The sequence below is a fragment of the Plectropomus leopardus genome, chromosome 17 (assembly GCF_026936395.1).
Source record: "Plectropomus leopardus strain MGB_pleo_1.0 chromosome 17, ASM2693639v1, whole genome shotgun sequence".
NCBI classification, from domain to species: Eukaryota; Metazoa; Chordata; class Actinopteri; order Perciformes; family Serranidae; genus Plectropomus; species Plectropomus leopardus.
In genome coordinates, this window is record NC_142192.1 from 27142141 (window position 1) to 27158979 (window position 16839).

The 16839-nt window shown below is 37.9% G+C and overlaps 2 protein-coding genes across 4 annotated transcripts; both read left to right on the forward strand.

Annotated features, from left to right (window-relative positions):
* The first annotated feature begins 117 nt into the window (after positions 1–117).
* Positions 118–6891, forward strand: LOC121957450 (major histocompatibility complex class I-related protein 1-like). 2 transcript variants are annotated; one of them, XM_088090472.1, is made up of 7 exons: positions 118–267; positions 464–733; positions 1973–2251; positions 2833–3135; positions 4157–4258; positions 4569–4586; positions 4769–6891. In XM_088090472.1, exons 1-7 carry the CDS (start codon positions 219–221, stop codon positions 4819–4821), a joined length of 1074 nt encoding a protein of 357 aa, XP_087946598.1. In that variant the 5' UTR covers positions 118–218; the 3' UTR covers positions 4822–6891. The 2 variants fall into 2 exon arrangements, with proteins under 2 accessions (XP_087946598.1, XP_087946599.1); XM_088090473.1 differs by lacking the exons at positions 2833–3135; positions 4157–4258; positions 4569–4586; positions 4769–6891 and having other exon boundaries at positions 1973–2265.
* Positions 6892–7657: 766 nt separating this feature from the next.
* Positions 7658–13355, forward strand: LOC121957452 (major histocompatibility complex class I-related protein 1-like). Of its 2 annotated transcripts, XM_088090474.1 has the most exons (7): positions 7667–8147; positions 8307–8573; positions 9734–10012; positions 10528–10830; positions 11850–11951; positions 12260–12277; positions 12460–13355. In XM_088090474.1, exons 1-7 carry the CDS (start codon positions 8099–8101, stop codon positions 12510–12512), a joined length of 1071 nt encoding a protein of 356 aa, XP_087946600.1. In that variant the 5' UTR covers positions 7667–8098; the 3' UTR covers positions 12513–13355. The 2 variants fall into 2 exon arrangements, with proteins under 2 accessions (XP_087946601.1, XP_087946600.1); XM_088090475.1 differs by lacking the exons at positions 10528–10830; positions 11850–11951; positions 12260–12277; positions 12460–13355 and having other exon boundaries at positions 7658–8147; positions 9734–10520.
* Positions 13356–16839: the final 3484 nt, after the last annotated feature.

A 16839-nucleotide genomic window follows, 5' to 3' on the forward strand; every position in this document is an offset into this window, starting at 1 on the left:
TTTGCAGTATAATGTAGCCTTTATTTGAAGTACGAGATATAGGAAATCAGTGCTGAAATGCGCCCTTTTTGGCTGTTCAAAGCACCCATACTTTTATACCAAAGAGAGACGCGGATTTGACACTTTGACAGCAGTACGTCAGCGTCCACCACAGCGCGAGGACAGATAAAAACAGCGGATCCGTCAGTCCTTTACCTGCACCTCTTTATCAAACCAAGATGAAAAAGTTGCTTTTATTGCTTCTCCTCTGCCATTTTTCATCTCCAGGTCAGTTCACATTTTAACTGGACTCTGTATTTTGATCTCGCTCAGCTCCAGAGCAGTTTACACAGATTTACTTTCACTTTTCTCTCAACTTGATAAGAGATGCGTTTTCACTACATATTGAATACGTCATGTTTACTACTGTGTGTGTTTGTGTGTATATTTATACTGATATATATAAATCTTGTTTTTCCTACAGTGAAACACAGCCTGAAATTTTTCTTCACTGTATCATCTGGAGTCCCGGACTTCCCAGAGTTTGTGGTTACAGTGATGCTTGATGAATTTCTGGTTGGTTACTGCGACACCGAAAAAAAAATAGTGGAACCAAAACAGGTGTGGGCCAAAGATTTTTTCGAAAAAAATCCCCAGGACCTTCAGCATTACTCTCACGAGTGTCTCGTGGTTCAGCCAAACCGCTTCAGAGCCAAGTTACAGGACCTAAAGCAGCGCTTCAACCAAACTGGAGGTACAGTTTTCTTCTCTGTTTCTCTGTATGCAAATAAACTGTTCTGCTAATGACTCAAACTCACCCTCAGCCCGAGATAATGACAAACAAAACATTAACCAAAAGTCAAAATATCTTACACAATTACAAACATATAGGAATAGAGAAATACAAGACATGCTTCTTTTTCCATGTTGACCTGTCAGATAATTGGACTGAGTGCTCTGACATCCGTCTGTACAGGTTTTATTTGAAGAATCTGCATATCCCACTTGTCTTTTAAAGTTTTGTTTTTCTGCATAGTTCTTTAAAAAAATCGCAATTATGTAACATATGGATTTTACATCTGGAATATTTATTGCCTTAAAGGTTTTATTACGCACAGATTACATTTTCTGGTAAGAAGGTAAACTGTCATTATACAAAATTAGACTTATAAAACGAAGAGTTTCTTACACACATAATGTTTGTGGTCAAATATCTGAGATATTAAGATTTATATTAGGGGCCAGATTTTTCCCACCATGCACTGAAGTGTTGCAGTCAGTGGAGAGCTATTGTGGTAACTCCTTCTAAAAACTGCAGCTGCCTTTATCTGATGAGGTTATTATTGGCGATGTCAGAATGACATCACAGCAAATCTGACAGAAGTCTAACTGGCATGCAGACTAATCTATTATTACCAAAATAACAGATGCTCTCAGTTTTGGTCAACTTCTAAATAAAGTGGTGTGCATTTGGCGGGACAAAACAATCTAAAAAATAAATAATAACAAATAAAAATAAGTAAAATTTAAAGTAAAAGTTTAAAGGAAGGACATCTGAAAGTGTCATTAAAAGGAGTAACAATTCAACAATTAAAAAAACTAAACTTAAAGAACACTTAAATAATTGTGCATATTAATTATGTTGATGGGACATGAAACAAAGGAAATGTATTCCCTCTAAGGAGCCTTTCTCTCCTTCCAGAGGGAAGAAGGATGAATTCCAGTGAAATGTCAAACCGGACAAGATTGACCATGCCTTCTGCAAAACTGTCAAAGAGCCTTGTTATCTTAGCTGCCACTATAACTTTTGAATTGTAAAATGTAATTACAATTGCATTTCGTCACTTATATAGAAGAAGTGCACTGGTTGTCTGCTCTTGTTGCATGAGCACATTGCAAGACTGGGAGGACAGCAGTGCATCATGTATTGCATAATATGTTTAATATGATCTTCCCACTGGCGATATCATCAGTCTCTGTTTCTGTCTCTCAGGTGAGCACATTTTGCAGAGGATGTATGGCTGTGAGTGGGATGAAGAGACTGGAGAGACTAATGGTTTTACTCAGTATGGTTATGATGGAGAAGACCTCATATCATTGGACTATAAGACATTGACATGGATCGCTCCGAAACCACAGGCAGTCATCATCAAAGTGATTTGGGATGCTGATAAAGCTAGAATACAGCATTATGAGAAATACATCATCCAGGTTTTCCCTCAGTTGCTTAAGAAGTATATCGCCTTTGCCAAAGACTTTCTGCAGAGAACAGGTAGGATCACATGACCTGATGCACGTAGATTCATGAACACAATAATGTTCATTCTGTCTCCTCAGACTGAACCATTTTATTATCACTCCAGTCAGTCTGACATTTCCTTCTCTTTGGCCTCTTTTCTGTGGCAGTAAGATTTGTTTTATCCTTCAACAATCAGCAGTTGCTGACATTTTTGAGTGCTCTGACTAGACTAAAGCGAAGACTCTGATAGCCACCGAAAGTTAGCAGAAGTTAAATAGTTGACAAAGTTTGACAGTGTTGTTGTTTCACTAAACATGTGATTCATTGTGTTACTGTAAATCATGTAAATGTCAGGTATTTTCCCAATGACTGGCTTTCTTTAGTGGTGATGTAGTATCTCCCTTTTTCTCTGTTTCATATCTTTATATCTCTTGATTTCATTTCTTCATCTTTTCATTTCATCTTCATCTTTTTTCCATGTTTTTTCCATGTTCACTTTTTAATGTTGATTTCATTTCTTCATAATTTCTTCTATCTTTACTTTATTTTCATGTTCACTCTTACTCATCTTTCTTTACCCTGTCTCTCTTTCCTTCCCTTCATTCTCACCCCAGAGCGTCCCTCAGTGTCTCTCCTCCAGAAGTCTCCCTCCTCTCCGGTCAGCTGCCACGCCACAGGTTTCTTCCCCAACAGCGCCATGATGTTCTGGAGGAAAGATGGAGAGGAGCTTCATGAGGGCGTGGACCCCGGAGAGGTCCTCCCCAACCACGATGGGACCTTTCAGATGAGCAGTGATTTGGACGTTTCATCGGTCGCACCTGAAGACTGGGACAAGTACGAGTGTGTGTTTCATCTTTCTGATGTGATGGAGGACATCGTCACTAAACTGGACAAAGCAGTGATCAGGACCAACTGGGGTAAGACTGAGCGTAGGGGGTGCTGAATTGGACTGTGGTTTGTTGGGTGTTTTAGCCCTTGTCGTCCAATTAAGCTAATTTTACAATTGCGAGTAATTGTCACAAAACTAGTCAATATTAGATCGGATGTGATCATTTAATTTCCCTTAAGCCATTTTAAAGCAGTTCATAGACCGTTTTTACCATACACACGTTTGTTCTGTCTGTCCATTCTTAACTCTACAAAGCCAGTGATGAAACCTACACATCATTATTTCATCTATTTTGTGAAACTGAAGGGGACTTTAACTTTTTATCAATTAAGTTTTTATCGAAATAACTTTATATTTGCCAAAATATCACTATGTTCTGAAAAAATTGCATGACAAAGATAAGCTGTGTGGATGCCATTTTTTACACAGAAGGTCAAAATACCAAGTGCTGCTTCCCAGCTGGAGCAAACTTTCTAATTTTGCAGCTAAACAGTACACCAAAATATGTTCCTGAAAAGAATCTGTATTCATATTTGATCAGCGCTGCCAGGTTTGACAGTTTGACTGCAGCTTGCAAGCAATGACACACAGCTACTTTAGGGAGACCACGGCTCTGATTTGTTGATTTTGTGTCATTTTGTGTCATTGAACACACTGCAAGGCAGTAGAGGAGGCAGAGGAATATGTTTTTTTTCACAGATTATCTATTTCGTTTAGTGCTGTCAGGATGTAGCAACAGTTTATGAAAAATGATCTTTTTTTATAAGTTATCAACTGCAGCTTTTTACAGTTACAATTTTATTTATTCATGAGGTTATAAATTATTTATTTAAGGAGTCAGTTTCTGTCTTTCAAATCCAGTGTGAGATTTTTGTATATTTGTATAGACACATTTTCAGTATAATAGCCAAAACCGTTGATTTTACTGTATAAAGTCAACTCTACGTCAGTCTTCACAGCAACAAACCCACATGTATGTATGAATGGTGGATTACTTCTGCTCTATCCTGCTTTATCTGTTCAGCTCTTCATTTTCTTTTGTTTAACAGAGAAACCTGGTAACATGATCATCACCATCACTGCCGCAGTGGCTGTTCTTGCTCTCGTCTTAATCTTTGCCACTGGATTCATCATTAACAAAAGGAAGACAGGTGAGAGAGAAAAATGGAAAGAGCATCTGCTTTATTGGCTTTTTTTAGCTCTTTGATTTTAGTCAATGAGTCGATTATTTTATCCAGGTTGCATTTGATTTTAATTTATACAAGCATCAATTCCCAGCATTTGCGATTTAAAGGAACTAAAAGTAAATAATGTTAAGCTCAGAGTTTGTGAGTCATGATAATATTAATATATATCAAGATGATGTGGGAGAGAAAAGTGGAATTGATATATTCCAACTGAGTAAAAGAGGGGAAAGCAATTACAACTGCCTGAAATTATTTCCCTTTTTTCTGATTTCAGCCAAATGTCCTCCACCCTGTAAGTAAAACTTAATTTTATTTCATTTTGATTGATCTATCTTACGTGTATTCTGTAAATTCAAAAGGCTTTCCAATTAGTGATCAGCTGAACTTTTTCAAGGTTTACTGTTAATAAAAGTTTAGTGCAGGACGAATGCATTTCAGCAGTTTCACACGAACATTTGGTTTCTGACCTTACAGCTTCTGACAACAGCTCCGACCTTTCTAGAAGACTCAACCCAGAAGAGACATGATTGACAAACATCATTAACTTTCTTACTTGTGATGAGAAGAAGTAAACATTTTGCTTTTTTCTTTTTGTATGTGTCACATGTGCCACATAGCACTCAGAAAGACTTCAGATGACTTGAGCATAATAGTTCTATTTCATTTCACAAATTTATAGTTTGTGGTTCAAATTTGTTTGATTTTTTTGTTTCATGAATTGCTATTTTATTTTATCATTCTTTTAACACTGATGCAATAATGTGTTTCCTGTTCAAGGGTCTCAGTACATTTAACAAGGTTTATTTTTTGATAATGTTAAACAATATTTTATGGTTTTAGAATAACTACATGTGTTGCGGGTTTCTGAAAAGATGTGGACACTGAATACAGTGCTCAAAATTAATTGTTGTAATGGATTATTGAGACCAGTTACTTTTGTTTAGTAAGACATATTAATGGATACATTTCACAAAAAGTTTCTCATGATCGCTAACTACTAGCTATCGGTAATACCAGTGATTACAGATAAACAGTAGTGGTGGTTAAACTAGTGAGCAGGCCGTGGCAATCGTGAAGTGGCCTGTCATGCTAGTTAAGCCAACCGCTGCAGTTTAGCTTCAGCAGATACAATGTAGATAAAAATGAGCCAAATTGTCAAAATAGATGGACTGCTCTTTTGGTGCTGATATTTTTCACTTCATTTAAGTCCCCAGTTTTCAAAGTTTTGTCTTTTTTTGTAAGACCACATTGTCATCTGTGACTGTAGTTGCAGTTATATCATAATATCTGAGTATTTAGTATTTTCACAGTGGAGTCTAATGAGGACAGATCAGGTGAAAAACACACAGCCACACATTTCTGTCCTCAGATGACCTTGGTCCAATAAACGGTCGCTGGTCGCTGGTCGAGCATATCAGTCACTGGATGTTTTACAGTGGAGTACACTCTGAGATATTTACAGGTAATAAAAAACACACCCTGAGATGTGTTTGTGAAGTACAATAAGGAAGTTAGGATACTCTTGAGTTAAACTGAACTCCGACCTTCATTTTGAAAATCATATCAGTAACAGTCATAACTAGGGCAGGATTTTATCACTTGAAAAAGCATTTGATACTAGATGACCGGTTCCTGTATTTCTCAGGAACAGGTAACATTACTGAAACACTCTTTTTGTCAGATAAAACAAAATATTGCCAGCTCACTGAGAACACAGCCACCAGAATCCTCACATGTAAACACAAAGCCAAATACTGGAGCTGTAGCACTAATAACACTTCACTGGCTCTCAGTGCAACACAAAGTCATCTGTAACATTGTAATAGTAATCTAAGGCACTTTATAGTTTGGCTTTTCAGAGCATTTCTGACCTGTTTGCAGGGTTAGGAATAATAGGAATTATATGTCTGTTAATATGTTTGTTTTTTGATGAAGTGAATTTTGTCTTTAAGTGCTGCTTTCTTATGTTTTGATGCTTGTTTAGTGTCATCTCTTGGAGTTGCAACTCCAAACCAGTCTGCTTCAAATACTGATCATAGAGATCAATTCATGAAATTTTCATGAAAAGAGACACAGGCATACCTAAAGTGTGACGTATTACAGTTCCACATTTTTATCCATGTTTATATGGATTTAGGATCTGAATATTTTGCAGATGTTTATCAGGACCTGAAACAAAACAACAATAAAACTGTTTTGTTGCTTTTTTCATCTTAGGTAAATGTGAGAGGATGAAAACACATGGTAGTCAATGAGAACATACCATGATGTGTAATTTGTTTGCCAAATAGTGCACTGAATGTTAGAGGCCTGGTCTGTGTCTTTCCTTCTCTTACCACCAGAGAGCAACGTAACGCTGAAATGTGTCACAGTAGTGTGACTCTCTCACACACCAATCCACTTGCACTAACCTCAGCATTTGTCAGATGTGTTACCATCCCGTTGTCTACAGTAAGAGGTCGATTTAATTGTTCTATATCATCAAACTTTTGTCAATAGAAGCTGGCAATTTCTTGCTAATTACAGCATGTGAATACATGAATGAGCCAGATCTGCAACTGTTTCTCATCTACATATTAAACTGTGAAGTCTTCTAAGTCTGTTATTGACGTTCTGGATGCTGCTGCCATGATGTCAACAAAAGCACATGGTGGGACTATGCTGGTTATGTTCAGGCATAGATGGTCAGGATTAAGTAAAATAGGTACATGATTTGTTGATGAAAAAAACATAATTCAAATGGGAAGCGAACACCACACTCCTGCATAAAAGTCTGGGATTTGTTCTTTTGATCTACCACCTCCCTGCCCATCCTAGAGGGGCCTTTATCCTCCTAATATTATTTTGTTACTGACAACCAGAGCCTTCATATGGATGCGTCAGGTTCCGTCCAGCTGCGTTATGCTGCCACAGAAGGTGCCGTCTGCCCATCTGGCAGTGTTTTATAACACCACAATGTTTCTGTCTGGCTGCATGATCAGCTGATGATGTCCAGCTGTGTAGGACAGTAAGTTTAATAAAACTTAATTCGATTGTATTTTAACTGATCTGACACACAGTGTATTCTGTGGATAAAAAAGGGTTTCAAATTATTTTGTAGGTTAACTTTTTCAAGACTGTTTCCTGCATTTATGTTTTATAAAAGTTCAGTGCAGGATGGGTGGACTCTAGCAGTTTCACAGCAGTTTGTTTCTGAACTCACAGCTCATAACAACTATGGGCTCACTGAGAAATATTTATTATATTTCTATAATATATAATTATATATTATATTTATTATATATATTTATTTTGAGGTGATTTCCCCATTTAATTTTTTTATTTGACAAGGCCATAGAGTGTCATTCTATTTTTATTATTATTATTATTATTATTATTATTATTATTATTATTATTATTATTATCTGTTATGACATGGTCATAGTCAGGGAGAAGAAGATCAGAAAGATTTGAGCAGAAATCTCTGGTGTTTCTAGCAAACCTTTAGAAGAAGGTTTACCTTTGTTTGGGATGGGTCAACAAGCAGTAGGCTATATTTTATATGGCTTACAGTACTTATAAAATGTTCAATGATAGTTATTTAGCTCGTTATTTGTAATATAATGTAGCCTTTATAAGTACGAGATATAGGAAATTAGTGCTGAAATGCGCCCCCTTTGGCCGCTCAAAGCACCCATACTTTAACACCAAAGACAGACGCGGATTTGACAGCAGTACGTCAGCGTCCACTTTAACCACAGCGCGAGGACAGATAAAAACCACGGATCCGTCAGTCCTTTACCTGCACCTCTTTATCAAACCAAGATGAAAAAGTTGCTTTTATTGCTTCTCCTCTGCCATTTTTCATCTCCAGGTCAGATCACATTTTAACTGGACTCTGTATTTTGATCTCGCTCAGCTCCAGAGCAGTTTACACAAATTTACTTTCACTTTTCTTTCAGCTATGCGTTTTCAAAATGTTTTTTGGTGTATATTTATACTGACAAATATAAAAACCTTGTTTTTCCTACAGTGAAACGCAGCCTGAAATTTTTCTTCACTGTATCATCTGGAGTCCCGGACTTCCCTGACTTTATGATTACAGTGATGCTTGATGAATTTCTGGTTGGTTACTGCGACACCGACAAAAAAATAGTGAAACCAAAACAGGTGTGGGCCAAAGATTTTTTCGAAAAAAATCCCCAGTATCTGCAGTATTACACTGGCCAGTGTCTTGTGGTTCAGCTAAACTGCAGAGCCAGGTTACAGGACCTAAAGCAGCGCTTCAACCAAACTGGAGGTACAGTTTTCTTCTCTGTTTCTCTGTATGCAAATAAACTGTTCTGCTAATGACTTAAACTCACCCTCAGCCCGAGATAATGACAAACAAAACATTAACCAAAAGTCAAAATATCTTACACAATTACAAACATATATGAATAGGGAAATACAAGACATGCTTCTTTTCCTATGTTGACCTGTCAGATAATTGGACTGAGTGCTCTGACATCCGTCTGTACAGGTTTTATTTGAAGAATTTGCATATCCCACTTGTCTTTTAAAGTTTTGTTTTGCTCCATAGTTCTTTAAAAAAATCACAATTATGTAACATATGGATTTTACATCTGGAATATTTATCATTGATTGCCTTAAAGTTTTTATTTCAGAGAATAAATAATAAACTCGTAAAATTAGTTATGTATAATTAATTAGAAAATGAAGAGTTTCTTAAACACATAATGTTTGTGGTCAAATATCTGAGATATTAAGCTTTTAGATCAGGGGCCAGATTTTTTCCACCATGCACTGAAGTGTTGCAGTCAGTGGAGAGCCACAGTGGTAAAATGAAAATAAAAATTAAAAAAAAAACAGCTGCAGCCTTGATCTGGTGAGGTTATCATTGCTGATATCAGAATGACATCACAGCAAGTCTGACAGAAATCTAACAGGCATGCAGACTAATCTATTATCAATACAGCAGATGCTCTCAGTTTTGGATCAACCTCCAAATAAAGTGGTAATGCAGCTAAACAGAATCCAAGGCTGCAGATATTAGATGGCACCTGATAACAGATGGCAGAAAATGGGGAGAGAAGGATAAGGTCCCCCGCTGGACTCACACCAGGGACGATGCACTCAGTGGTCGGCTCCTAAAACCCTCCGAACTATGGGTTGACCTTGGTGTGACTTTATGTAAATAACGATTTGAATGCAAGAATTTACAACCTTTTATGAATTTACAGAAGATTAGCTGCCATTGTAACATTTAAACTGTCAAAATGTAATAAAAATTAGTTCCATTAGTTAGAGAAAAGTGCATTGATTGTCTGTTTTTGAAGCATGAGCACTCTGAAAGACCACGAGGACAGCAGCGCATCATGTATTGCACAATATGCTAAATATTATCTTCCTACTGAAATATCATAATTGTTAATAACAGTCTCTGTTTCTGTCTCTCAGATCAGCACATTTTACAGAGGATTATCGGCTGTGAGTGGGATGAAGAGACTGGTGAGATTAATGGTTTTGACCAGTTTGGTTATGATGGAGAAGACCTCGTATCATTTGACCTGAAGACTCTGACATGGATCGCTCCGAAACCACAGGCAGTCATCATCAAAGTGATTTGGGATGCTAATAAAGCTAGAATAAAAAACATTGAAAAAGACCTCACCCAGGTTTACCCTGAGTGGCTGAAGAAGTATATCGCCTTTGCCAAAGACTTTCTGCAGAGAACAGGTAGGATCACATGACCTGATGCACGTAGATTCATAAACGCAATAATGTTCATTCTGTCTTCTCAGACTGAACCATTTTATTATCACTCCAGTCAGTCTGACATTTCCTTCTCTTTGGCCTCTTTTCTGTGGCAGTAAGTTTTGTTTTATCCTTCACCAGTTAGTAGATGCTGACATTTGTGGGTGCTCTTACATTTCTTAATGCTAAGACTGATAGCCACTGTACAGTATAGCACAGGTTAAAAAGTTGACAAAGTTTGACAGTGTTGTTGTTTCAATAAACATGTGATTCATTGTCTTACTGTAAATCATGTAAATGTCAGGTATTTTCCTAATGACTGTAGTCACTTTCTTCAGTGGTGATGTAGTATCTCTCCCTTTTTCTCTGTTTCATATCTTTGTATCTCTTGATTTCATTTCTTCATAATTTCTTCCATCTTTACTTTATTTTCATGTTTACTCTTACTCATCTTTCTTTACCCTGTCTCTCTTTCCTTCCCTTCATTCTCACCCCAGAGCGTCCCTCAGTGTCTCTCCTCCAGAAGTCTCCCTCCTCTCCGGTCAGCTGCCACGCCACAGGTTTCTTCCCCAACAGTGCCATGATGTTCTGGAGGAAAGATGGAGAGGAGCTTCATGAGGGCGTGGACCCCGGAGAGGTCCTCCCCAACCACGATGGGTCCTTTCAGATGAGCAGTGATTTGGACGTTTCATCAGTCGCACCTGAAGACTGGGACAAGTACGAGTGTGTGTTTCATCTTTCTGATGTGATGGAGGACATCGTCACTAAACTGGACAAAGCAGTGATCAGGACCAACTGGGGTAAGACTGAGCGTAGGGGGTGCTGAATTGGACTGTGGTTTGTTGGGTGTTTAAGCTCTTGTCGTCCAATTAAGCTAATTTTACAATTGCGAGTAATTGTCACAAAACTAGTCAATATTAGATCGGATGTGATCATTTAATTTCCCTTAAGTCATTTTAAAGCAGTTCATAGACCATTTTTACCATACACACGTTTGTTCTGTCTGTCCATTCTTAACTCTACAAAGCCAGTGATGAAACCTACACATCATTATTTCATCTATTTTGTGAAACTGAAGGGGACTTTAACTTTTTATCAGATAAGTTTTTGTCGAAATAACTTTATATTTGCCAAAATATCACTATGTTCTGAAAAAATTACGTGCCAAAGATAAGCTGTGTGGATGCCATTTTTTACGCAGAAGGTCAAAATACCAAGTGCTGCTTCCCAGCTGGAGCAAACTTTCTAATTTTGCAGCTAAACAGTACACCAAAATATGTTCCTGAAAAGAATCTGTATTCATATTTGATCAGCGCTGCCAGGTTTGACAGTTTGACTGCAGCTTGCAAGCAATGACACACAGCTACTTTAGGGAGACCACGGCTCTGATTTGTTGATTTTGTGTCATTTTGTGTCATTGAACACACTGCAAGGCAGTACAGGAGGCAGAGGAATATGTTTTTTTTCACAGATTATCTGTTTCATTTAGTGCTGTCAGGATGTAGCAACAGTTTATGAAAAATGATCTTTTTTTATAACTTATCAATTGCAGCTTTAAGTTACAATTTTATTTATTCATGAGGTTCAACAATTATTAATTTAAGGAGTCAGTTTCTGTCTTTCAAATCCAGTGTGAGATTTTTGTATATTTGTATAGACAAATTTTCAGTATAATAGCCAAAACCGTTGATTTTACTGTATAAAGTCAACTCTACGTCAGTCTTCACAGCAACAAACCCACATGTATGTATGAATGGTGGATTACTTCTGCTCTATCCTGCTTTATCTGTTCAGCTCTTCATTTTCTTTTGTTTAACAGAGAAACCTGGTAACATGATCATCACCATCACTGCCGCAGTGGCTGTTCTTGCTCTCGTCTTAATCTTTGCCACTGGATTCATCATTTACAAAAGGAAGACAGGTGAGAGAGAAAAATGGAAAGAGCATCTGCTTTATTGGCTTTTTTTTAGCTCTTTGATTTTAGTCTGAGTCGATTATTTTATCCAGGTTGCAATTGATTTTAATTTATACAAGCATCAATTCCCAGCATTTGCAATTTAAAGGAACTAACAGTAAATAATGTTAAGCTCAGAGTTTGTGAGTCATGATAATATTAATATATCAAGATGATGTGGGAGAGAAAAGTGGAATTGATATATTCCAACTGAGTAAAAGAGGGGAAAAGCAATTACAACTGCCTGAAATTATTTCCCCTTTTTCTGATTTCAGCCAAATGTCCTCCACCCCGTAAGTAAAACTTAATTTTATTTCATTTTGATTGATCTATCTTTCGTGTATTCTGTAAATTCAAAAGGCTTTCCAATTATTGATCAGCTGAACTTTTTCAAGGTTTACTGTTCATAAAAGTTTAGTGCAGGACGAATGCATTTCAGCAGTTTCACACGAACATTTCATTTCTGACCTTACAGCTTCTGACAACGGCTTCGACCTTTCTAGAAGACTCAACCCAGAAGAGACATGATTGACAAACATCATTAATTTCCTTACTTGTGATGAGAAGATGCCAATATTTACCATTTCACACATAGAAATAATACACTAAAATATGGCTTCCTCACAAATTTATAGTTTGTGGTTCACATTTAAAAAATGTAGTTTGATTTTTCCGTTTCACGAATTGCAATTTTATTTTATAATTCTTTTAACACTAACGCAGTAATGTGTTTCCTATTCAAAATTCTCAGTGCATTTAACAAGATTTTTTTTTATAATGTTACATAATATTTTATGGTTTTAAGGTGACCTCAGTCCAATAAACAGGCTGCTGGTCGAGCATATCAGTCACTGGATGTTTTACAGTGGAGTAAACTCTGAGATATTTGTAACAGGTACTAAAATGCACACCCTGAGATGTTTACAATAAGAAGGTTAGGATACTCTTGAGTTAAACTGAACTCCGACCTTCATTTTGAAAATCATATCAGTAACAGTCATAACTAGGGCAGGATTTTATCACTTGAAAAAGCATTTGATACTAGATGACCGGTTCCTGTATTTCTCAGGAACAGGTAACATTACTGAAACACTCTTTTTGTCAGATAAAACAAAATATTGCCAGCTCACTGAGAACACAGCCACCAGAATCCTCACATGTAAACACAAAGCCAAATACTGGAGCTGTAGCACTAATAACACTTCACTGGCTCTCAGTGCAACACAAAGTCATCTGTAACATTGTAATAGTAATCTAAGGCTAAAGTTTGGCTTTTCAGAGCATTTCTGACCTGTTTGCAGGGTTAGGAATAATATGAATTGCATGTCTGTTAATATGTTTGTTTTTTGATAAAGCGAATTTTGTCTTTAAGTGCTGCTTTCTTATGTTTTGATGCTTGTTTAGTGTCATCTCTTGGAGTTGCAACTCCAAACCAGTCTGCTTCAAATACTGATCATAGAGATCAATTCATGAAATTTTCATGAACAGAGACACAGGCATCCCTTTCCACATTTTTAATCATGTTTATTTGATATTTATGATCTGAATATTTGCAGAGGTTTATCAGGGCCTGAAACAAAACAACAATAAATTTTTTTATTTTTTTTTTATTTTAGGTAAATGTGAGAGGATGAAAACACATGGCAGTCAATGTGAACATACCATGATGTGTAATTTGTTTGCCAAATGGTGCAATGAATGTTCGAGGCTGTGTCTTTCCTTCTCTTACCACCAGAGAGCAACATAACGCTGAAATGTGTCAGCTGTGTAAAAATAACCAACAAGGGCATTCTCTCACTTCTAGCATTTGAGGGGTTTCATTTCTTTTTTAAAATATTATAACTAAAAAGCTTTCTTACAGAAGGTCTATTCTCTGTGAAGAATACAAGCAGCAAGTCCAACTTAAGTGATATTAAACTGACATTTGATACAAGAATTTGAGTACAATTTAAAATTAAATTTAATGTAAAAAGTGCAGCATCAATGGGGTTTTTTTCTTACAATACTATAAATTTAAATGGCTTTTGTAAGTTATTTCCAGCTGAATGTTGTGTGCTGGAAGTGACCGACATGGTGATGGTTTCAGTGTCAGATCAGAGAGGTGAGGTGAGAGGTGAAGCTGTTCAGAATGGTACAGAAATTAACATAAAATACATTTTAGTCAATTTTAATATAAAGCAAATTTTGCATCTATCAGAGAAATCACAAGCATCTTGTTTATGACAGGCTCAGTCTTTCCCACTACAACTTCCTTTTAAAACTTTTGAGTCTGTTTTATGAATTTCAGTTTGTCCAGATGACAGTGCTTCATATGAAATTGGGAACTTTCTAAGTTGGAAGCAGTGGAGCAGTGGAGCAGTGGAAACACAGAGGTGTCAAGACAAAAACTACAAGTTTCATTATATTATTGCTGAACATCAGCACACTACAACCCAAAAACATACAAAAACAGAAATACATCACTGCATCACCGTAATAAACTAGATCAGTTTCTTCACTGATATTGACCTTAAGTCCGTGGATCAGCCAGATACAGGAGACAACGGGCCCCCAGGCACAAACATGCACGGCCCCACCACCTCTCCAACATAAGAGTAAGACTCAGACTTTTTTTAGTTGTTTAGCCTCTTTATTGGTTTGTGTCTCCTCACTTCTACCACATCTCTCTGTGGTTTTGTGCCCCTTTGTGGTCCCTGTGTGCCTTGTGTATATGTAGCTTTTTGTGTCCGTGTTTTTTTTGCCCCGTTTATCATTTTAGATCATTTTGAGTCACTTCACCTTTCCCCGCCCACATGCTCACCTGTTCACACTTTCCTCATCAGCACCTGCAGATAACAGCCCTTTTCCCACTTAGTCCTTGCCTTTATGCACTCTTCTCTGCTCCACTCCTGCTATCCTCTGGACTCTACACTACCTCTGTTTGGATTTGCCAGTAAGTTTATGCACACTTTTGCCATTAATCTCTGAACCGTCGCTGTCTGTCCAGTTGTCTGCATTTGGGTCAGATTCTGTGCTGCCTCACATTCACCCCCATGACAGTGTTGACTCAGTGCTGGTGGATGTGTTATTGTGTCCTTCTTAAGGGTGGCTGTGCACAGAGGTAGAGCGGGCTGAGCTCTAATCAGGAGATCAGCAGTTCAGTCCCTGGCTCCTCCAGGCAACATGTCAAAGCATCCTTGGGCAAGATACTGAGCCTCAAATTGCTGAGTGTGTGAATTGTTACTGATTATCCACGTGGCACCACGCATGGTAGCTTTGGCCACCAGTGTGTGAATGTGTATGTGAACGGCTGATAGTGACTTGTAGTGTGAAAGCCCTTGAGTGGTCAAAAGACTAGAAAAACAAAGCAAAAATGCTGTTTCCTCTGGCTTCATGACATAGTAGGTGGGTGTGCTTTGGTAGAAACAAAATAGTTCCTCCATGAAACTGCAGAGAAAAAGGTCTGTTATCTTCAGTAACCGGGTTGTAATTTCTGCAAAAAGAAAGTGCTGATGACTTTTTGAGATTGTGCTTTTTTTGGCGCAATGAGCACCACAAGCTGAGTGCCATCGAGTTCCGTTATTGGAGAGAAGGCAGATATCTCTATGGCTGATATCTCCAACACTCAGCATATCACACCAGAACAATAGGTTATAGATTGATAAATAGCACTACAGATATGTATATTTTTTCTATTTGTTTGTTTTTTTTGGGGGGGGGGGACTGTCTCTTTAATTGATTTAATTATGGATAAGCTGTGTCTTTGGGGGCTCTTTTTTGTTTCCTCAGAGAAGTGATCGAGGTTCTGGCCTCTTAATCAAACCGGCTGCTTTCTGGTCTGTTTTTGTAACCTTAGTCTGTTTGATGGTCCTGTTGCCTCTGGAGTCTCTGCTCCTCGAGTAGCTTTACAAGGATCTAATAAAAGTACAACAGAAGTGAAGAATTCATGCTGTTTTTTTTTTTTTAAATAAATTTGTGCTTGAAAGTGAAACCTGGTACAAAAGCAAAATTGAGATCTTCCTTTTTGTTCAAAGACAAAACATGAACATAGCCAAACACAAGCTGATTTCCTTTTCTTGGCCCTGTCTTGGCTTTAAAGGAGATTTTTTTTGTTGATGTGAAACACTTTTGATATCAATCTTTACACTCAGTATATAAGCTTTTGTTGAGGTGTGAGCAGTGTTATGTTATTTTTGCATGATTTTTGCATGATAGCATGTCAGTGAAGACATTAAGATGGCAGCATCTGAGTGACCTGTGAAGATTTTTTGAGCAAAACATTGACAACTCTAAAGTAAAATGCAGGCCAATCACTAAAAAACAATTATTGTTTTTTCCATTTCATACTTTGAGAAACAACATCTTCACTGACAGATGTCACATGCACCCCCAGACAGACAGACAGACAGACAGAAATTTGAATCAATCAATACCTTGTCATTGAGTAAAGTCTACTTCAAGTTCACACGTTCTCAGGGGCGTCTGCAGCCGGCTGCTCATTTTGTCCGAGGGATCTCCTCTGACCCCTGAGCCACTGCCAGGGATTGTCCTGATGCAAATCAGGAGAAGGAACCAATTCATCGTCACACAATTCGATTAGACATCTGCATATTGAGCATCTGCACCCCATGAAAATCTGCCAATACTTACTCTCCCTCCCCCGCTGCCCCCACATTTTCTGGCCCCCCACAGGGGTAGCGCCCCACGACCCCAGGGGCAGCCTCTGTCCCTGGTCCCCATCCGCCTCTCCCTGTCTCCCCCTCTTGTCCCCTCCTGACCCTGTCAGGCCCGGCTACAATACCTGACCCCGCCCCAGAGACGAGACGATTGGAGTTCAAGGTAAACGTCCCTTTCTCTGGGTCCGTCTGCAGGCTGC

Bases quoted from the DNA above. Each gene is read 5' to 3' on its own strand.
- LOC121957450 (XM_088090472.1), top strand. From the start codon at position 219: ATGAAAAAGTTGCTTTTATTGCTTCTCCTCTGCCATTTTTCATCTCCA. The intron at 2,252-2,832 runs GTAGGATCACAT...TTCTCACCCCAG, and splicing joins AGACTTTCTGCAGAGAACAG to AGCGTCCCTCAGTGTCTCTC. The intron at 3,136-4,156 runs GTAAGACTGAGC...TTTGTTTAACAG, and splicing joins AGTGATCAGGACCAACTGGG to AGAAACCTGGTAACATGATC.
- LOC121957452 (XM_088090474.1), top strand. From the start codon at position 8,099: ATGAAAAAGTTGCTTTTATTGCTTCTCCTCTGCCATTTTTCATCTCCA. The intron at 10,013-10,527 runs GTAGGATCACAT...TTCTCACCCCAG, and splicing joins AGACTTTCTGCAGAGAACAG to AGCGTCCCTCAGTGTCTCTC. The intron at 10,831-11,849 runs GTAAGACTGAGC...TTTGTTTAACAG, and splicing joins AGTGATCAGGACCAACTGGG to AGAAACCTGGTAACATGATC.